Genomic DNA, 21983 nt, shown 5'->3' with positions numbered 1-21983 from the left:
GCGCCTGTGTGTTCGAGGCTCTGAAATGTGTCTCCCGCCATGGTTCCACCTCTTTTCTCAATCAGCTCCTTTCTTCTCTTGTTCCTTTTGGAGTGTGGTTTATGTACCTCAGTGATGCCTTCTGCTGTCCTTTTCCCGCTGGTTCCTGGTTACTCCATGTTCTAGAACTGGCTCTCTAGGCTTCTCCAGTCCCACTGTGGCTGTGCCCTCCCCCCTCCCTCCTCATGCCCATTCTGTGATATCATGGAAGTCAGTGGTAGCGTCTGGTGCAAATCTGGTGCTTTTTGCCTCCCTTGTTTTTCTGAGTCCTGATGTTCTAGACCCATTGGGGGTTCACATTCAGAAAACAATAGAAGTTAAAACCAGTGTTTAAAAAAGGGTTGCAGAAAAAAATTGCAGGCCTGTGGTTTAGGCTGAGAAATTAAAGTCATATGTGAAAACTAAAGAATATTGATGTATAGCTGCAGTGGTTTCAGATATAAGGATCCATTTACGGACACAGAGACCTGTCATGCTTGGTAACAAGTGGGGAGATGATTAGGGTTATTGATAATAATAATATGGACAATAGTGATTTTAGCGGCTCCCATATACAAAAGAGTTCCAGGTTCCAGGTCCAGTTCTAGTGCATTATATGCATTATATCACTTAATTCTCATGCCAGCCCAATGTGATTGACATTACTTTTATCTGACATAGACAAAATTGAGGCCCAGAGGGTTTATAACTCACCTAAAGTCATACAGCTAGGAAGGGGTGGCACTGAGATTTAAACCCAGATAATTTGGTGGGGAGATGGGCAGCATGGGTGAAGAGGAGAAGGAGACCCAGGGCTTCCAGTTATGGAATGAGCAAGGCACGGGGATGAAAGGCACAGCACAGGGAATGTAGTCAGTGGTATGAACAGCACTGTATGGTGACAGACAGCAGCTACACTTGGGGTGAGCACAGCAGAACATATGGAGTTGTCGAGTCACTACGTTGTATACCTGAAACTAATGTGCATTGTGTGTCAACTATACTTCAATTGAAAAAATAATAATAAAAGGGAAGATAAACCCAAGTGCTTTGGCTCCGGAGAGGGATCCTTGACCAGGACACGGTCCATCTCTCTGCCTTAGCTAGATTTGATACATCACCAGCTTTCTACCCTATAATTCAATTCCAGATTTCTGTTTTCTGTTTGCCTAATAGGATCTGCACCATTTAGAAGTAAGACAAACTACACTGCAGTTATGGCAAAGTAATAATAATCTCACTTCTTCCAATATGTGAGGATCCCGAATATCATGAAGCCGCCCATCCTACCCCCAAAGAAACCAGGCAAGGAGGCACGGGAAGGGAGGCAGCTCTGTTAAGTCCAAACATTAAGACCACACGGATGAGCTTATTAGGGGCATGAGGGAGAATTTGCATCTCTGGGATGTAACATAAATCATCCAGAAAATCCAGTACAAAGCACTTCCAGGGACTCAGCAAAACAGGCTGGAGGGTCCATTGTCTATTGATATTTCTGATATGAATAATCTCAGCCAGGATGCTGCCATTTCCAGATTTGCCAGAGCAATGATGCTCAGCTTGAGAGTTCGCACATGGGGGGAGAGGTGTGACTCAGGAGGGTGTATGACTTGCTGATGGAGTAGCGACAGAAAAATGTTGAGAACCCGCTTGCTCCAGAGAGGTAAACACTTGAGAAGCCAGCGTTCTCAAAGAGCAGGTATTCAAGGGTCTCAGGGACTCAAACATCAAACCTGAAGGCAGCACGAGGTTTTGCTTTCTTCTGCCAATTTGGACTGGTGACAACTAGTAAAAAGAGATTTAATATCCATGAAAGAACATTACCCATCTGATCCCACACTGTAAATATTTTTGCAGATTTTCCCCATTCCTTGGTGTTACAGGTTTATTTGGGGGAAAAGAAGTGACCTTACTCATAACTATAGCAAAAGGACGCTTCATAAGGACTTAAACTGACACCTTAATAAAGGTGGAGAACGGATCATGCGTTTTGGGCTAAAATAAAATGAGTCTGTTTAAAACAAAAAATTCTGGAACAGACCTGCCCAATAGAAGTATAAGGTGAGCTATGGCTGTGATTTGAAGTTTTCTAATAAAAATTTTAAATTAAAAAGTTAAAATAGGTAAGTTTATTAGTAATTAATAAGTAAATTAATTTTAGTACATTTTATTTAACTCAGTATATTCCAAATGTCATTTCAACATGTAATCAATAACAAATTTTTATTGAGATATTTTATGTTCTTTTTTTTCCATATGAAGTCTTTGAAGTCATGTGTGGTTTACACTGAAAGCACATCTCCGTTCACACTAAACACATCTCGCGTGCTCAGAGTGACTTGTGAAAGGAGGAAAGAAACAAGGAAGGTGGGGGGAGGAAATGTTAGTGAAAACCTAGAGGTGCCTTATAAGCACATAGATGTCTCTCACACCCTCTCTTTGGCAATCTCAAAGGCCACACACTTCCTGGTCTTCCATTTCCATAAATTCTCACTGACAAGTCAGGAAAATCCTTTCTCCTGCCTGGTTAAAATCTATCTTTCCCTTTTTGTGCCAACTGTTGTTGATAGATGACATTTTTCTGGATGTAGATAAAAAATTCCGCCTCCCTCCCCTACATTTCTTCTCTCTCTTATTCTGGAGAACCTCCCTTGGCCATTTGCTTTCACCTCACCCTTCTACTTAATCTCACTCTCCAGGTTTTCTCCTCCTCTGTCGGAATCCGTGAGAAGGCAGCTGAGAGGGACACACAGGCATGCAGAGACCCCAGACACTATTCGGGACTCCATTTTTATAGTGGGAATCAAAATACCTCTTAAAATTGGCCTCTTCAGGCATCATAGACCCCCATCTCTTCCACAGGCAAAAAATAAACCAGAGAGTGCTGATGACAATTTTGCATGCAAATTGGTTAGCGGAGCCCGGGGCTGCTCAACTTGTGCGTACGATTTTCTATTTCCATGCACCAATTTGGGAGTTTGCGCATGAATGCAGTAATCGTTCATGCAAAGCTGAAAATGCAGGTGTGGAAGCCTTTTTTAGAGTAAGGGAACTGTCTGGCCCGAGTTCTCATTTAACTGAGTTTTGTTGAATCTTTTGCAATGTCATATACGTAAGAGTATTATTTATTAAAATGCATTTCCAATATGTGGAACTTTCTGTAAGCCTTAGGAGTGTTTCTGTGACTGTGTCACTGACTATATGGTATGTCTCCACTACAGCGAGGAAAAGGAGAGTCCACCGAGGCGAATTTGCTGATGTGTCTGGGGGTAGTGCCTTTGAACCAACAAGTGGATTTCCTTTGTGGGTAGAAGTTGTGCTAAGCCCCCAGATGGTGGCATTTATTCTTGTCATAAGATCTTGAAACTATTCTTGCACATGGTGATTTTTTTGTGCTTTCCAGCAGTTTCCATAGTGCATTATTTTATCATTTTATATATTTTTATATTATATTCACAAATTAAAAAAAATTCTTCGAACTAAAGACTTTATTGATATACTGATGTGAAACTCTATTACAGAGTTGAGACCCTTGTGATAATAACTCAGGGTAAAAAGAAACAGAAGTATTCTCTTGTGGCCTCAGTTAATGCCAGACTGAAGTGTGCACATACATGCCTTTGGGACCCCATACTTTTGGGGAAATTTCTTTTTTTTTTTCCATTTTATGTTGTTTGGGGTTAAGATTCCCAGTCACCTCTTGTATATAACCACTCTCTTTGTCTTGTCATTATTTGGCCATCTCTGCAAGGTGACATTTTTACATACTTCCTTTGCTTTCGTTGTCATATCAGCATTTGATTTTTCCTCCAGGTCAGAGGTATGGATCCAACTCATTTTTAAAATTGCTACTTCATAGGGGCGCTTGGGTGGCTCAGTTGGTTAAGCAACTGCCTTCGCCTCAGGTCATGATCCCAGGGTCCTGGGATCTAGCCCCACATCGGGCTCTCTGCTCAGCCGGGAGCCTGCTTCTCCCTCTCGCTCTGCCTGCCGCTCTGCCTACTTGTGCTTTCTCTCTCTGTCTGTCAAATAAATAAATAAAATCTTTAAAAAAAAAAATTGCTACTTCATAGTCTGCAGTATGGATGAGCCATGGTGGATTCATGGCCATTCTACTATTGATGAATTTCGTTGTGTGCATGTAGGGAAGGAATGAAAATGACACTTGGCTGCTTCAGACTTGAAAATGTACCATGTCCCTTCTTGTTCCCAAAGGGCTGATTGTCTGCCTGGCTCTATTGGGGCTGCCCTACATGGGGGGTGGGGAGGACGTGTGCGAGTGAGGGGCCGCATGGTCTCCAGGCTCAGAATATGTTTGCTGGCTCCGTATACTGCCCATTTCCGGTGCTCCTTTGGTTCCTTTAGCTTCTTTGCTTTCAACACACCTGAATGAGAAGGTATCAGAGCAATCACGCTTCTTAGTTGATTCCTCACAGCTCCTTGTAAATGTGCATTATTTTTCTGATATGCCTTCTCTGAGAACTTGGCCACAGTGACATTATTTTTTCAATACTGATGACTTTTGTACAAAGTCTTCAGACTTTATCACAGAAATCCATATAGGGTCCCATTTACATTCTAAACAGTTTCATTTCCATATTGTTTGTACATATTCATTAGTGGCTGGTCTTGGATGCAATCAGTTTATTGTACTCTCAGAATCAAAGAGAACTACCCGGAGTGTCAGCTCTCATGCTATCATGCTCAATTAAGAAAATGGCATAAAATATTGACAACTAGTTTCCCTTCTGACTCGTGCTAAGCTCTCCTTGGGTTTGGTGTGGGCCAGTTTGAATAGAAATTCTGAAGACTTGGTGATCCTTTGTATGTTCTTGTCACTATAAAAAGTATTTTTAAGTGTGTGAAATATTTTATTAATACTTGGAGTTCAGTTTCTAGCCGGTTGCTTTTAATATTTGAATACCCCACTGTGAAATCTAAGCAGCGTGAAGTCTGGTGGTGTTGGAAGAGCTTTCTTGATGAATCCTCGCCTGTGTCTTCTCTGACAAAGTGGACCAGTGAGATGAGCAGTAATGCCATCTTTTGGGTTTGATTAATGGGTACAGTCAATGGGAATTATTCAGCACTCTCCTTACAACTTCTAGACACTGAACTTTTTACAACGTGGTGTTGCGTGTGTGTAATTCAGTGACGGCAGGTGACCCTTTGAAATGACAAGCAAACCAATAACAACTTGACTTCCCCCTCTCCCTCCACCCTTTGCTTTACCACACACCTGTTGTCACAGCTCTCTGATAGTCTGATGCTTCATAGTCGTTTGTGGTCTGGTGGCATACAACTGCAGAACTCATTTGATGAGGCCTCTGTTGCTTTGCCAATTACTCCATGATTGACCTGTAGAATCCTAGCTTTATATAAACTTAAAGTAGTGCTTTCAGTCTTCCTGAAATTTTCCCCTCGAGTTTATCCATGATTTAGATAAGGTGTTGAGAACTGTGTTTTACGAAAGCTGATTGGTGCTTGCCAAAGGCCACAGGGAGAGGAGAATGGGGAGTAACTTGCTTAACGGGAATGGGGTTTCCTTTTGGGCTGAGGAAAATGTCTTAGAAATACAGAGAGGTGGGCGCCTGGGTGGCTCAGATGGTTAAGCGTCTGCCTTCGGCTCAGGTCATGATCCCGGGGTCCTGGGATTGAGTCCCGCATCGGGCTCTCTGCTCCTTGGGAGCCTGCTTCTCCCTCTGCCTCTCTCTCTCTCTCTCTGTCTCTCATGAATAAATAAATAAAATCTTTAAAAAAAAAAAAAGAAATACAGAGAGGTGATGGTCGTACGACCTTATGAATGTACTAAATGCCACTGAACTGTTCACTTTAAAATGGTTGATCTTATGTGAATCTCACTTCAATTAAAAAAATAAAAAAGAATAAGTAATGTTTTAATGGTGTGGTCTCCTGAGCCTGGATAGGCTTTATTATTATTTTTTTTTAAGCTTCAAAAACATGAATTTATCTGATAAGACAGTGACAGAAATCCGAACTTGGAAAGCCTCAAAATGAGAGTTTTAACTTATTCCACAGATTCAGAAATGACACAGACAGAAGACATTGGTCTGCAAACATTTTAAAAATTGAATTCCTATTGCTTACCTATCCAATAAAAAACCCCACATTGGAAAATGATTGATTTTAGCGTTTCGCTAAATTGGATCTACTGCAGAGCCCAGGCAGACGGATGTTATAGAAATAGTGGCCTTCAAGGAACTTTCAAAAGAGAGAGAGAAAAAGAGAGAAAGAGAGAGAGGGATTTGGTTGAGCCGTGTCATTATCAGCTTTACCTGTGAGGGAAATGACCCGAGGGAAATGGTGTCGTTCTCTCGCGTTTCGCTCCCTGGTATTGACAGATCCATTAGCAGATGTAATTAGAAAAGCAGAGTCGGACTTTGAATAATTAGGTTAAATTCACACATGATGGCTGAGCCAAATCATAGAAGCTGCTGCCGTTCAGCCTGCCGTCGCCTGCCGTAGAGTGGGGAGAGGTGTGCGGGTGCTGGGCGCCCGAGGTTTCCTTCTTGTCCCGGACCCTGGCGCTTTCCCAGTCGTAAAGTTTGAGGGGAGCAAAGCCGGCACTTTGGCTCTTCTGCAGATGTCTGAAGGGCTTCGTTTCCAGGCAATAAGTGGGGCTGCAGAATGTTTTTGCTAAACAAAACATAGTCATAGCAAAAACAAAATCTACTTCATCCCAGGAGTGTTAAGAAATGTGTGGTTTTGTGGATGAGGTTTCTTTCCCCCTGTTTGCATTCCTTTTTTTTTTTTCCTTAACCCCAGGAATAATGGTTTATTTATTTATATGGAGTTATGTTCTGAAAGGAAAACAAAACATTTATTCCAAAAGATCTTTGGACTCTCATGCCACCCCAAATACCTTTCCAGCAGTACTCTCTATATTATTGACTTTTGAGAAATCAAAAGCCTGTTATTGGTCATTGAATGAGGAAAAAAATATTTCCAAGGGATGCAAAATGTAGTTGTATGGTTCTGAACTTTTTGTTCATCTCTACATCAGTGTAGAAGAGAGAATTAGGAAATAGGGGACTGTGTCAAACACGCACAGGTGTATCCCTGAAGGCTGATGTGAACTGTGACGATGTGGGAGTGAACAGGATCACACGCTCTTCATTACATGACCGAGGCTCACACCATGCCTTGACTGTGCTAAGATCAGGGACAGGAAGGAGTAGGGGGCACCCATCCCCCTACATTTATCAAATACCCCATCCAGACTCTGCAACCTACCAGGTCTTGGCTTTGGGCCATATGGACTTGAAAATCAAATGGGAATTACTTGCCAAATCTAAAGATTAGGAGAGTTTCTATGAGGACCAAGATTACTGAGTTCCTCAAGGTAAGAATTAGAAGTTCTGGCACCACTGGGCCCATGTTCCTGTTGGCAGTAACCAGGCTGGAAATACACGATGCTGCCCCCTTGGCAAGATGGGGCTTTGGTAGTCATTATATTTCCCATAGTTGTGTTTCTCATTTACTTTATCCATCCGGCCCCTGGGGGCCCCAGTTCCTGGCCTTGTGATCTGCTCCAGACCCTCTACCAGGTCACGAGATAAGAGCCAGTCCCTGCCCAGGCTGCTGGGAGAGGCCAGCTGGAGAACTGGGCTTTGCACGGCAGAAGGTCCAAGTCCCTGTGTGGGAGGAAGACACGGCTCCCTGAGTGGGAGCGCAAGGGGCGTCCAGTCTGGTCCCTGGGCTTGAAGACTGATCCCTGGAGATAAAGACTTGGGAACTTGACGGATTGGAAAGTGGAGAGAGGAAAGTGTGATCTTCAGATGGACACTGGGCCCTAACAGGAGTAACTGTTATTGCCTCAGACTGGAGTAACATTGGCTAAGACAGCATCATCAGTGTCCCCCATCTTCAGAATATAAAGATTTATAATTAGAAATGGCTTATAATGAGAAATTTTAACATGATGAGGTGGCTTATGTGGTTCAGTCCTGGAATGGAGTCCTAATAAAAGCCCAGGAAGTCAAAGTAACTTCACATAACTCACACTGTGGTCCTTCTAGCTCTCTGCTAGGAAGAGAGGAACCCATCGTCCCCAGGGATGCTTCTTAAGATACCCATCTTCTCTCCCACTACTGTGCAGGCGTCTCTTCCCTAGAATACCCCTGGAGAGCTTCCCACACTCCCAGGGACTGTCAGAGCAGGCAGAATCCTTTCTAGGGCCTGGGATGGGCAGAAGGCTGGGACCTCATAAACAACAGTGCTTTTATTCTGCCATAGTGGCAACAAGACTGTTTTCTTGCCTCTCTCTCCATCTTTCCACCCACCCACCCGCACCTGTGGTTTGTCCTTATTCCCATTTTGGCTCTAGTTTAGGGGAACTCTTTGAGTTCACTTTGCAAGCATTTATTATATTATCCGATAGCATTTTTTTTTTTTTTTAGTTAGAAACTGGATGTTACTCTCCAATTGAATAATGAAATCATTGCATTTTAAAGTTGAAAGCTCCTTTCAGAATTGCTGATCCAAGGTCTTCATTTTATAAACAATGGACCCAGGAGATGGGGTGGGAGTCATATGACTTGCCCAAGGTTACATAATGTGTAAACGAAGTCAGGCAAATCTTACAAAACTAAAATAGTAGAGAGGTTATCCTGGTGGGTGGGGTGAGAATTAGACCAAGAGGCTACAATTGGTATGTCCATCCAAACAGATAAGTCATTCCTTCCTTTATTTTTCCAGTAATAATACTGGGGGATTGGTCAGTTTATAAGAACTAGGGTTTTTCTGAAGGTGAAGGTTCAAACAGAAACAAGAAATAAGGCCCTTAATCATATTTACAACAAGAGCCTGGTTTTTTTTTTATTGCAACAAGATTGTTGAGATTCACTTTTATTTGTTTTTTAACCATGAAGCTAAACTTCTTTTGCCAGCATGCATACCAAAAATTAAAGCCATAAAATTGCTGAGTTTTGACAAGAGATACATCTTTAGATTTTAAGATAAAAATTTTAAAGGTATGATGTTGTATTCAGGAAGCATTTAACTCTGAAGCGGTTGACTGACTCATGTTTTTGGTGCACTGATTTGCAAGCCTGGAGGTTAGGGCGTGCGGGTGGAAATAGGGAACGATTTAGTGGCCCAGCACCATAGTGTCATCACCAGCCTCAGCTGACCGGTGTCCCTGACCAGCTCCCCATCCATCACTGCCACCACCACTGACCATGATAGTTTGGAGCTTCGTCAATTCCACACACATCATCCCATTTGACTCTTACAGCTGCTGTATGATGTTAGTATGTCCATTTTAAACAAGGAAACGGGCTGTTCACGTGCCCAGGATTAACGCCAGTGAGGAATGTAGCTAGAATCCCAAATCTTCTCAATGCGCCGACTGCTTTTACTTTCTTATTACAGCGTGATGCATAAGCGGGAACAAATCTATAAATGATCAGCATCCCAGGAAAGGCTTATTTTAGTATAGCAGTAAGAGTTTTGAAATACTTGACACATTTACAAACCACTGCACTGTGGAGACCGGCTGAGTGGGTGGTCTCATGTTGGTTGATTCACAGATGCTCTTCATGTATATTTTCATCAAAGAGGAGGGTAGCTTAGTGCTGCCTTGTATTTTTAGGTTTGATCGACATGGTGAAATTACCATGTATTTTTAGGTTTGATCAACATGGTGAAATTACCCTCCAAAAAGGGCTTACCCACCTACCAAAAGTCTGTTGGGTTTTGCAAATGAAATAGCCAGCATCGATGCCATACACACGGACGCTTGTGCGGTTTGGCCACTTTGTAATCCCTTGACAGCAGAGGAAACCTGCCCATGCCCTTGGCACAGCCTGCCTACAGACCTGCTCCTATCATTTGCCAGGCTCAGGCACAAGAGTTCAAGAGATATTGGGCCTGAGCCAGCACTAGGGTGAGGCAGGCGAGGCAACATAAAAAGATGCGATCAATAAAGTGCTCTGCTAAAGCCGTATTGGAGCTTAAGAAAAAGGAGAAGTCAGTAAGACTGATCTCATCTTTATTAAAAGTTTTGATATTTTGTTCATTAGGACTTTGCATGAATTCTTATTTTTTAACATATCGCATTACATTGTTATTTATCTTGCTTACTGAGTTTTTGGTGCCCCTTAAATTCTGCTCCTATGACAGTATCGTGCCCTAGTCTCCATCCTGCCTGGGGCCTGGGGGTGAGCACTGGGGGCGTCATCCACCCTTGCTGCAGGCCCCCGTAGTGGGCCAGGGGCTGTCAGGGCAGGGAATTCCAGGCTCTTGGCTGTGTGAGGTTGTGCTGTGGGTGACGGGTGGGTGCATGTCCTTAGGTCCCCGGTTTCCTTCCCTGAGGAGGGGAGAGGAGAGGAGAGTGGCTGGAGGAGGGCCAAAGGAACCTCAGAGTCTCCTGGAGGGCTTGTGAAGGTGTAGATCACTCAGATTCTGATTCAGCAGGTCTGAGGTGGGGCCCCAGAGTCTCCATTTCTAATGAATTCCTCCATGCTGCTGCTGCTGGTGGACCAAGGAGCACACAGGGGGTCCAAGGTAGGGGGTCCCCTTGCCTGGGTCTAAGGAGGTACTTGGTGTGCATAGGAATTTGGAGGGGCTCAGCATTCTTTACCAGACTTGTCTTTAGATTTTTTTTTGTCTAGCAGCATATCCAGAAAGTACCCTTCAAGGGGAAAGACTGCATTCTTTCCTACTTTTCTGGCCAATCTGCTATTTGTCACTGTTATTAATGGAGATTTCCCCAGGATGCTGGACACAGAGAGACACAGTGAGAGAGGGAACACAAGCAGGGGGAGCGGGAGAGGGAGAAGCAGGCTCCCTGCTGAGCCAGGAGCCTGATGCGGGACTCAATCCCAGGACCCTGGGATCATGACCTGAGCTGAAGGCAGTCGCTTAACCAACTGAGCCACCCAGGTGCCCCGCTGATGTTAAGTAGTATTCTTAAGTAGCCCTAGATTTTGTTTTTTAAGTTTGTGTTTTATTTATTTATTTTTAAGATTTTATTTACTTATTTGAGAGAGCGAGTGCACCCCCATGCACGTGCACCAGCAGCGGGAGGAGCAGAGGGAGAGGGACAAGCAGACTCTGTGCTGAGCTGGCGGCACGCAGGGCTTAATCTCAGGAGCCTGAGATCATGACCTGAGTTGGATGCTTAGCCAGCTGAGCTACCCAGGTGCCTCAAGAGTTTGTGTTTTAAAATAACACATTATTGGGCGCCTGGGTGGCTCAGTTGGTTAAGCGACTGCCTTCAGCTCGGGTCATGATCCCAGGGTCCTGGGATCGAGCCCCACATCGGGCTGCCTGCTCCGCGGGAGGCCTGCTTCTCCCTCTCTCACTCCCCCTGCTTGTGTTCCCTCTCTCGCTGTGTCTCTCTCTGTCAAATAAATAAATAAAAATCTTTAAAAAAAATAAAATAAAATAACACATTATTTTTAAAAATACATAAAACACTTTTAAGTAATGTTTTTACATATAAATAAGAAACTTAAAATGTCTCATAAACCCTCCACCCAGTGACCCCTGTGGATGGTAATAGTACTGCAAATACAAAATAAAAACTACCTTTCCATCCTTCTCTCTATGCTCTAGCCTTATCCAATAGTCATGTTTTTGTGATTTCTTTCAGAAAAAATTTTATTCTCAAAGAGATTATCTATCTTTATAATTATTTTTATACAAGACTATCATAAACACTGTTAGACACCTTGCCTCTTAACTTAGTAATTTATCTTGGATACATTTCCATCAGCACCTAACAGGTTTATCTTAATCTTGTTAAATGGCCCATAGAATTCATCGCTGGGGTGTCCCAGAGTTTAGCTAACCAGCCCTCCAATGAAGAACTATTTGGTTCCAGGTTTTTGCTGTATGAACAACCCTGTAGTGAGTATCTTTGTCTGTATATCTTGAAAAACATCTATGAGTCCAGCCATAGGCATGACATCCAGGGGCAGGGTTGTTGGACAAGGGGTGTGTATACTTTTGGGTTTGAAGGCAAACACCATATTGCCCTCCAGAGAAGTTCACCCCCTCAGCCATGAAGAGCATGCCTGTTTCCCCAACATTCTTGCCTGCAATGGGTATCATAGAAGTAAAAAGAAAACAAAATCTATTATTCCAATAGCAGTAAAAATAAATAGGAATAAAATTGATAAGGTACAATATCTGTGTGAAGAAAACTTTAATATGTGCCTGAGGGACCCCAAAGAAGTCTGGAATAAACAAAAATTATGCCTTGTACTTGGACAGGAACTTGTGGTATGATGAAAATAGCGTTTCACCCTCAGTTAAGCTATAATTTGAACACGATTCAATAATATCAATGAGATTATTTTTAGAAGGAGGGTTTGATGAACTGGTTTGAAAGACCACTTGGAAAAAAAATAAGAATAGACAGGAAGATTCAGAAACTAAACAGGAAGATTCAGAAACTAAACAAGAAGATAGGAAGTTACAGGAAATAGCCTGACCAGATATTAAAACATAACACTAAAATTATTAATACAGATTAATGGGTCACAATCATAAACTTAAATATATTCAGGAATATAATAGATGATAAAATTGGCATCTCAAATTAATAAGGGAAAGGGGGTGGAATGTTGAATTCATACTGCGTAGGTTACAAATTGGATCAAAGACTCATATCCAAAAAATGAAATATGTAATAACAGGAGAATTGTTTTATAATCCCAAATCTCTCTGCTATGACACAACACTCAGAAGTCATTGAAGACAAGATTGAGAAATTCAGCTTCACAAAAAAAAAATTCTTCATGATAAAACCCAGCTTATGCAAAGTCAAAAGACAATAAATTGGGGAAAGCTATTGCAATTTCCTAAAGATGTAAATTTCCTAATATATAAAGAGTTTCTACAAACCAATAGAAAAAAGGACCGATAACCCAATAGAAAACTAGGCAAAGATTATGAACAGTTAATAGAAAAGGTGACACAGATGGTATTTAAACATGAAATGTTCAATAAGAAAAAATACAAGTTACATAGAGAAATACAAATCACCACTGTAGGAATCATTTTTTTCACTACGAGATTAGCCAGAGCATGGAAAAAGGAATACCTTTATACATCACTGATAGGAGGTAAATCCATGCTACTCTGTGGAAGAAATCTGGCCATATCTGAAAAAATTACAATGCTTTTATCTTTGGCCCAGCAAATTCCTAGGTATGGAATTCCTAGGTATGATGTACTGTATGTGCACGCGTGTGAAATTATGTAGGAACGATATTTTTCATCAGCATTACTTATAAAAGCAAAAGTTTGAATAACCTATGGTACATCATACACTGGAACACTGTGTGTCTGTCAGAAGAATGAGAAAAAGCTCTGTGTGCTGCTATTGAATGGTTTCTAAGAAAAGTATACTGTGAATTGATGAAAATTAGCAAAAAGCCATATGTGTAACACTATGCTACAATTTATATTAAAAGGGAGGGAGATATATAGACATTTTTACTTGTATATGAATTCAGCAGTTGTTAATGTGTATACAAAAAGTGGACAATACTGATTTGCCTCTAGGGAAAAAGTCTGAAGGGGGATAGGGCTGGGATGTACAATTTTAACTGTGTATTTGCTTACACCTTTTGATTTTTGATTCTTGTCTGTCCTTCTCAAAAAATTGTTTTAAATTCAAATCTAAAATAATTCAGTAGGTGAAAAATATGTGTTTTGCATAGTGCTAATGTGGAGTTAATTTGGGTGCTTTTTCAGATATTGATTAGCTTTTTGTGTTTTTTAGGCAATTGCCTCTTAGTATATTTTGTCTTTCTCTCTCTTCCCTTCCTTCCCTTGTCCTTCCCTCCCTCCCTTGACCTCCCCTCCCCTTTCCTTCCTCTTTCTTTCTTCTCTCTTTCAGTGATTTTTTTTTGCGAATTAAGGAAATTACCCCTTTGTCTTAAATGTCACAGAAATTTTGTTCCAGTTTGTCTTCTGAAGTTGTCAATGCTGTGTTGCCACCTGGGAATTTTATATTTGCATGCAGTTGTCATTTTTTCCTCCTCCTCCTTTTCTTTCTTTTTTTATTTTTGAGGGGGTGGAAATGACTTTTCCAATGTGATCTCTGAGAAGATTGACTCTAGGTTTAAAATATCCAATTAGCAACACCTTTGGATGAGTTGGAAAATAATCTGCTGTTTTTTTAAGTTCTCTTTGACGACAGTAGTTAAGACAGGAGTAAACTCATCCTTAGTAAGAAGTGATCCGAGGTCTGCAAGGGCAAGGGGAGAGGGACTTGGATGGGGGAGGGTGGGCCCTTTTTTTGCGTCCCTGATAAACCTCTCCTCTCTCCACCTCCAGCTGAGCTCCCGAGGTCCTCGGCGGTGAGGCTGGCCTCCCTGCACGACCTGCCCGCCCAGCTCCTGGAGCTGTACCAGCAGGGCTTCTCACTAGTGGCCCTGCACCCCTTTGTTCAGCCGACCCATGAGCGGGAGAAGACACCCCTCGAGCACATCTTCAGGGCCATCCTGATCAAGAAAACTGACAGGTAAGTCCTCTGAGATGAACCGTTAGCTTCGCATTGTGAGGTGGCTGGTGCGTGTTGAATGGAGGAGGGGAAGTGAGAAGACTGGGGGTAGAGAATATATTTGAAATTTTCATGGTGTCCCCAGGGCCTCTGCCCTCTGACAGGGTAAGGCAAAGTGATAGACAACCAGAGAGAAGTTTCACAGTGTCCTGCGAACTGTCCACACCCGACTGCATGAGTAGAGATTTCCATATTATATCCTGACCCTCTTTTAATTTATTGGATTACACTCAATTAGAAAGATGCCTCCTCTGAAGAGGTGTACTCCTAGAATATGCAGCTGGTGAAAGTATCATACTGTTAATCTGAAATGCAAGGCTACAAAACACACTATTTTTTTGAAGGCTATATACAAACTTATTATCTTCCTCCAAACTCCAGAAGTACTTGGATATTTTAAACTTACCGTATGTTCTGTCAGTCACTTGGGAGGAGAAATAAAACCCACTTGAATCAAGTGCTTTGACTGATTTGTCTTCATTTTAATTTTCAAGGCTTTGAGGATGTTTTCAGTATGGCTTGTCCAGTTGAATGCTTATTCTTATGTTTTTATTGGGTCTAATTAGGAAAAGAGAGTTGGAGGTTGGTTTCGCAAAAGGAGTAATCTTAATTTTAAGTGATTTAAAAAAAAACAACGAAGGTGGGATAGTAAGCACGATATGTTTTGGTGTTTTATTTTGAAATAAAGTCTGGCAAAAAAATCAGATCTGTCCTTCGGCCAACCATCATGGGAGAAATGACAACTTCTGCTATAGTTTAAAAAGAGAGAGTGCAGAGTGACTGCTTCTCTTTCTCTCTTTTTAAAAGCTACTTTGCCTGGTAGACAGACATCTGGCTTGTGAGCTCACAGGGACACCTGGGTGACTAAGACGGGCTCCTCCTTCCTGGCCAATAGCGTTCATTTCTTCATGGCTGATCAAGCTCTGGGCTCTCAGTCCGAGTCAGCCTGTGTTGGAATTTGAAGTGAAAGATGGCGGACACCTTTGCTAACGTCCAGAATTACCATGGTTTTTATAGAGCGAAACTTTTCTCAAGTCTGTCTTTTTTGAATATTCATTTCTTGATGTGGATTTGCTATATCCAGGTCAATCACCAGAGGAAATTACTGTGGGAGCCACGGTGATTTTAGATTTTATACTGACACACAGGGTATGCGTGATTATCATAGGTCACCCGTATGGAGTGCTTACCATATGCTGGGCTTTCCAGGTATCATTTCATTCTCATAAGCAGCCTTTGAAAAAGGTACTCTTTTTATTTCCATTTTAAAGGTAAGGAAGCTGAGGCCCAGATGTTGACTTGTTTATCAAGGTCACACAAATGGCAGCAAGCAGAGCTCTGACTGGTCTCAGGCAGGCTGACTCCCATCTGAACCCTGATGTGAAATACTTCCTGTGTTCTTGCCCCCCATGATTCTGTGGACAACCCCTTTATAAAAAAAGCAGGGAAGATATCTTTGATTTTTAGATGAGGTAGTAATTTCATTATTCCACTTTCCTCCATTTTACCACTCAATAGTCTCAAGTAAGTCAGAATTTCAGAAAAGAAACAAAATAAAACCAACCTGCCATGTACTTTCAATGTACCTTTCGCGAGGCATTCACTGGACATCAGTGTTTCTGCTTCTTTCATCATTCCATTAGACTTGATGTTTAGAGGGGAGGGTCCACTTTGGTCACAAGAGTATCCCTCAGTGTAATTCTACCACAGGTGATGTTAGGATGGGATTTGGCATGAAGTCAGCACATCATAAATGAATTTGACTCTAAATGTGAAGATGTGTTTTTTTTTTTCTTTTTTTTTTGCTAGGGAGTAGCACCTCTCAAACTTTGATATGCCTCCTATTCATCTCCTAGAGATGTTGTTCTAGTGCAGTCTGATTCAGCAGGTCTGCGGTTGGGCCTGGGACTCTGCACTTCCAGCACATTCCTAGATGATAGCAATGCTGCTGGTCCATGGATCACACTTAGAGTAGCAAGGGTGAGAGGACCTGACTAATTCTTGTCCGGCTCCATGCCTGACACTCACCAACACTACTGGGGATCGCCCCTTCCCTGCTAGGGAGAGTTTTGAATACTGATAAAGGTGAGAAGGAACAGAGGGCTCCTGGCTGGAGGGCCCATGTTCTATGCTGCACCTAGCTGCCAGGGAGTGTTGGAGTGTCAGGGACACATTAGTAGATTTTTCTGGTACTGAATGATTTGCAAGGCCTGAACTAATTCTCAATGATCTGATCAGATCGAGGTGGGTGAGAAAGCTCCTCTTAAGGATTAAGAACTGTCACTTTTGGGACTAGTCCATAACCAGCCAGCAGTGGAGCTGAAGTGTTCAATAGGGTTATTATTATTATTTTTTTTTTTTCACTTCCACTGAGGACAGTCCCTGAGTTAATGAACTTACTTTCCAGGAAAGGAAAATGGGTCAAGCCATTAAGAAGAATGAGACATGAGTGTGCAGGAGGGTTTTCAAGAAAGAGAAGATGGCATTCTCCTTGGGTTTAAGTTCACTCTAGTCTACAGTGCCTGGGGTCTACATACTGCTGGATGGCTTTAAGGAACATTCCAGATTCTTAATAAGCATATTCAGAGAAAGAAATCCCTTGGATAACTTTGTGCCAAATCTTTGAAACTGCTCTCACCCCTCACCCTGTTGCGTTTGTTTTTTTAAAGGAAATTGCTAAAGCTTGTTCATTTGTCGTGATAATGAGGCAAAAATGACCAAGAGATTTTCCCCCACTTCCATTCCCCATTAGCATTGGGTGAGAGGAGCGGTGGTGGGAAGCAGAGTCATTATACAATATCATTTTAAGGGACAGGCATTTTCTCTCCTAGCAAACGTAGTAACCATGTGTTTTTGCATCCCGAGGAAAAGACCCCACACTATTAAAGATAAATAAACAAAAAACAACAGAGCTTTTTTTATATCGGTAGGGGAGTTTATGTGGTAGAGACAAAACAAGGGAAATATGTGATTAATTTTTAATAAAGACTGTTAAAATGATATTTTTCACAAAGTCTGCCAAAGTTCTGACAGCTATAGTTGCTGTTAAATGAAATGATTTAGCTGTCAAAGAGGAAGTCAATGCCTGGTTAATATTTTCTAACTGGACACTTTTTAGAGTACTATCAGTCCAAATAAAGTTCATTTGCAAGAATTATCATGGGATGACAACTTCAAACTTGGATAGGAACCTCAATATGTTTGAAAGGTGAACATAAAGTTTTTAGCAAATAACTGGCCTTTGGGATCTGTAGCAAGACCAGGAAAAAGAAGAGAACCATACAAGCTTACATTCACTCCCTCACTCATTACTTTGCAAACACTGAATTCTACTCTTTGTAAGGTATTTTGCTAGGAGCTCTACTCGGTGGGGAGGTGGAGGGTGCAAGGTTCAACTGGACAATGGAGCTTGCCTTCTAGATACCTGTGATTTAACTGAGAAAATAGGGCATACACCTTATGCCATGGGAAAAGGAGGAGTCACCTCCGTCTGGAAAGGAAACAAAGGAAATGTTTCTGGAGGAAGGAGCTTTTAACTTGGTCCTGATTTCTTTGGGGGCAAAAATAGGAGTAATGTGCATGAGGCAGGAAGAGTTTATTTAGGTCTTATAATGCAGTGTCTCCTGGTGGAGTTTGGATCATTTGAGAGCACTATTGACAGTCGGACTGGTTTATTAATGAGTCACCCCAAAAGCTCTGTGCAATAACATTCCTTTGAGCCCTATACCATTTTGACGAACTTTACTTAAATCCATGAAAAATTACCTGATCCCTTTTCTTAAAAAATCTGATAACTGCCATTTCATTTTAAGATGTCAGGCCAACCCACACTCCTAGTACAAATTGTTCTTGATCCTCGGTGTGTTGAATTTACTTGAAAACTGACTGAGGAATGAAGAGCTGGATTTGAAGTATTTAATGAATAAGTAGGAAGAGAGTTTGTACTACTTTCCCGAAACTCTTTCTTTAGAACACTTAGCGAATTTTAACAGACAGTATAGTTAGTGTTGTTTCATTTACTCTGAAGTCTAAGTACAGTTAAGTTGTCCTTCATGTTTTTCGGGCAGTTTTCCTTAGAATGAGTTGCCAAAGATCTCAAAACTTGATGGCTAAGAGAAGTCACTTATTAACATGTTACTTCTGCTCTTTCGTGAGTGTGGGTTTAATTCTAGGCCGTTTTATGGGTGTAGGCATGAATACAAAAACGCACTGTGCTACTCCATTTTTCAGCAGTTGTGTTGTCATTGTTCACACGTAGAGCTGGTTCAGGGTGTCTGTGATGTGTTTTTCATCACTAATGGGTTGAAGGTCCCCTGGGATATCGCCTTATATGGCACAGGGGACCACAACATCTGTGAACCCTGTGCACATTCATCGGGTGCCCTTTGGCCTCGGGTGGGGGCGGGGCGGCGCACAGAGGAGCTGCTGCTGATGCCAGGGGTGGGATGCGGAAACCCTTGTGGAAGGTGGAAAATGCATATAATGAAAACTGCTCTTGAAAATCTCTTTACTTGCCCATGAAATGTAGTACTGGAGCATTTCTCTCCCTGACCGATGCATGTTTTCCTTCAGGACGAGATCAGATTGGTGTTTCCAGCAATGAACCCTGTGGGGAAGTAAGCTGGTTTGGTTTAGAGTGAGTGTTCCTTAAAATCGCACCTCAGGGGGTGAGGTATTGCACTTGGATAGGCGTTGGTGGGAACTGAGGTGGAGGGAACAGGATCTCCTCGCCTCCTGCCTTATGTCCATTCTGGGACACATCTGCCTGTTGACTAGAACAACTGACTCTGTTTTAAGTGGCAAACGGTCCTCTCTTTCAGTGAGATTTGTTTAAGATAAACATGTGTGGTGTAGCTTCACTATGCAAAGATGACTCTAAAGAGCTCTCAGCTCTCAAGAAACTCATCTACTGGGGGAGGGGGGGGAGCGGTTGTCAAATATATATGATGTAAATGATGTGAATGCCCAGCTAAATCTATAGGTCTTGGTTTTCACCTCTGACCCAGAATTTGTTAATGGGGGTGCTTTACACAAGGAGGCTCTGTGACCCCCTTTTGCTCTGGGTCTAGAATGATGGTGGATTTGAACAGGGAAACCAGTGGTGAGGAGGGTCTCCCAGGCAGGGGGACTGGCCCAGGGGAGCCCAGAGCCCTGAAAAGCAGACCATGGATGGTGTGGGGTGACCGGAGCACAAGTCAGAGGGAAGCAGGGAGAAGAGGCATGAGGTGCCTGGATCGGGAGGCCTCTGACAGCTGGGCTAAGAAGTTTGAATTTATCCTGAGGTCAGTGAGGAACCATTGTAATATTTTTGTTTTGGAGGAACAACCCTTAGAAGTGCTGAGTTTTGAAAGCCAAAGAGGGGAAGCTAAGAGGGAAGACAGTGGAGGCCAAGAAAACACAGTCAGTGAGGGAGGGAGCCGGTGGGTGACTCAAGTAGGCTGCAGGGGGAGGTGAAGCAGAGTTGGATGGGAGATGCGACTGATGGGGGGAAACAGTGGATTTAACATTTAGCTGCAAAGGGATAGCTTGAAGGAAGAGGAAGAATCAAAATAGGAGTGCACTTTTGACTCCGATGGCTGGGAAGGCTGACTGGAGGAGGGCGGGAGGGCATGGAGAAGGGCTGTGTCTTGGTGGGGTTTCCCAGAAGCAGATCCTGAGAGGATCATCAAGGAAGTGTTCCCAGGAAGCCTCAATGGGGACATAGGACAGGGCAGGGAGGAAGCCAGCAAGGGTATGGTGTCAATCTTGGCCTGATTCCGCGGGGAGCAGTGAGTCCACCTTGAGGCTGGGAACCGGCTTTCACACTTCTGCACCCAGCAGCCATTTGCCACGAGCTGCCTCAGCCACTTCCCAGGTCTAGGGCACATCCCGGGAAGGCATTCCAGTAGCCAAGGAAGACAGGAAAGCGTGCAGAACCCAGGGGGACACACAGAGCCAGGAGGGGACTTGGGTGGAGCACGGGCAGTAGCCACTGCAGAAGGAATGTGAATGGCATCAGTTTGGTTGCATCGTATTTGCGGGCAGTTGCTGGGGGCAGGAGGTCCAGTGGCAGGTGTCTGCTGGGCAGGCAGGAGCCAGGAGAGAAGTCTGAGCTCAGTGAGGCCGTGGCAGGCTGTGGGAAGCCATGGCGAGCCCATGAGGACAGGCCCACTTCTGTGTTGCTGACTGAGCCCAGCCCGTTGTGATCCTTGTTCTCTATACCAGATGCCTCTAGTAATTCTGAGAAGAGACGCAGCGGCTTGCCGAAAGCTGTGCTAAGTGAGCTGCTCAGTTCCAAATTGACCATATGCTTGGAGTCGGAGCAGTTTTTCCTCTCAGACCGCATCGGCAAGCTGTACTCCCGAGGACTTACGAGCAGCGCAGATTGCTAGATGAGTCAGCTCCGGCCGCCCAGCGTCAAGTGATGCAGTAAGGGACCGTACTTTTGGCTTTGGGCTGTTTTATTTCCAGGAAAGCAAATATCAGAAAGTGCCCTGCCTTTCCCCCTTATTCCCGTTTGGGGAATCTCAAATCTTGAAGACTGCCTTTTTTTTTTAAGATAGGGCTTGCACGCTCAGACGCCTCCAGGGGCCAGGACCTTGGGTGGGGACTCATGGGTGTCAGAGAGCCGGTGCCTAACTCTGCCCTGTTGTTGCCAGCTGTCACCAGATCTTGTACCTTTTTTCAAGAAAAGCCAGAAATCTGGATTTTTATGGGAAAACTTGTCTTTTTTAAAACACTGCCTCACTTTTTTTTTTTCAAAATACAGCCTTACCTTGCTTTATTGTGCTTCTCAGATACTGCATTTTTTTCCAAAATGAAGGTGTGCAGCAATCCTGTGTCTATCGATGCCATTTTTCCAACAGCTGCTCACCTCGTGTCTCTGTGTCACATTTTGGTATTGCAATATTTCAGACATTTTCGTTATTATTATATTGTTATTATAGACTGTGGTCAGTGATCTTTGATGTTACTGTTGTAATTGTTATGGGGCACCATGAACCACACTCATATGACACAGTGAATTTAATAGATAAAAGTGTGTTTTGGCTACTCCACGAACTGGCCATTCCCCCATCTCTCTCCCTCTCCTTGGGCCCCCCTACTCCTGGAGATACAGCAGTATTGAAATCAGGCCAGTTACTAAGCCTGCAGTGGCCTCTAGGTGTTCACCTGAAAGGAGGAGTCGAGGGGCGCCTGGGTGGCTCAGTTGTTAAGCGTCTGCCTTCGGCTCAGGTCATGATCCCCGGGTCCTGGGATCAAGCCCCACATCGGGCTCCCTGCTCAGCGTGGAGTCTGCTTCTCCCTCTCCCACTCCCCCTGTGTGTTCCCTCTCTCGCTGTCTCTTTCTCTCTGTCAAATAAATAAATAAAATCTTAAAAAAAAAAAAAGGAGTCACATGTCTCTCACTTTAAATCAAAAACTAGACATGATTCAGCTTAGTGGGGAA

General features: G+C 43.1%; 1 protein-coding gene across 1 annotated transcript in view; it reads left to right on the top strand.

Annotated features, from left to right (window-relative positions):
* RFTN1 (raftlin, lipid raft linker 1) overlaps positions 1-21983 on the top strand; it is a 195116-nt gene that overhangs the window by 63860 nt on the left and 109273 nt on the right. Inside the window, exon 3 of the mRNA XM_045903855.3 lies at positions 14329-14515. Within this exon, the coding sequence (XP_045759811.1) occupies positions 14329-14515 (187 nt within the window). The remainder of the gene's footprint in view (positions 1-14328; positions 14516-21983) is intronic.

Source organism: Mirounga angustirostris, unplaced genomic scaffold (assembly GCF_029215605.1).
Source record: "Mirounga angustirostris isolate CCGP_5_RB_7025 unplaced genomic scaffold, mMirAng1.0.hap1 SCAF_1, whole genome shotgun sequence".
NCBI lineage: Eukaryota > Metazoa > Chordata > Mammalia > Carnivora > Phocidae > Mirounga > Mirounga angustirostris.
The sequence above is the reverse complement of the archived record's forward strand: the minus strand, read 5'-3'. Positions and strand labels throughout refer to the sequence as shown.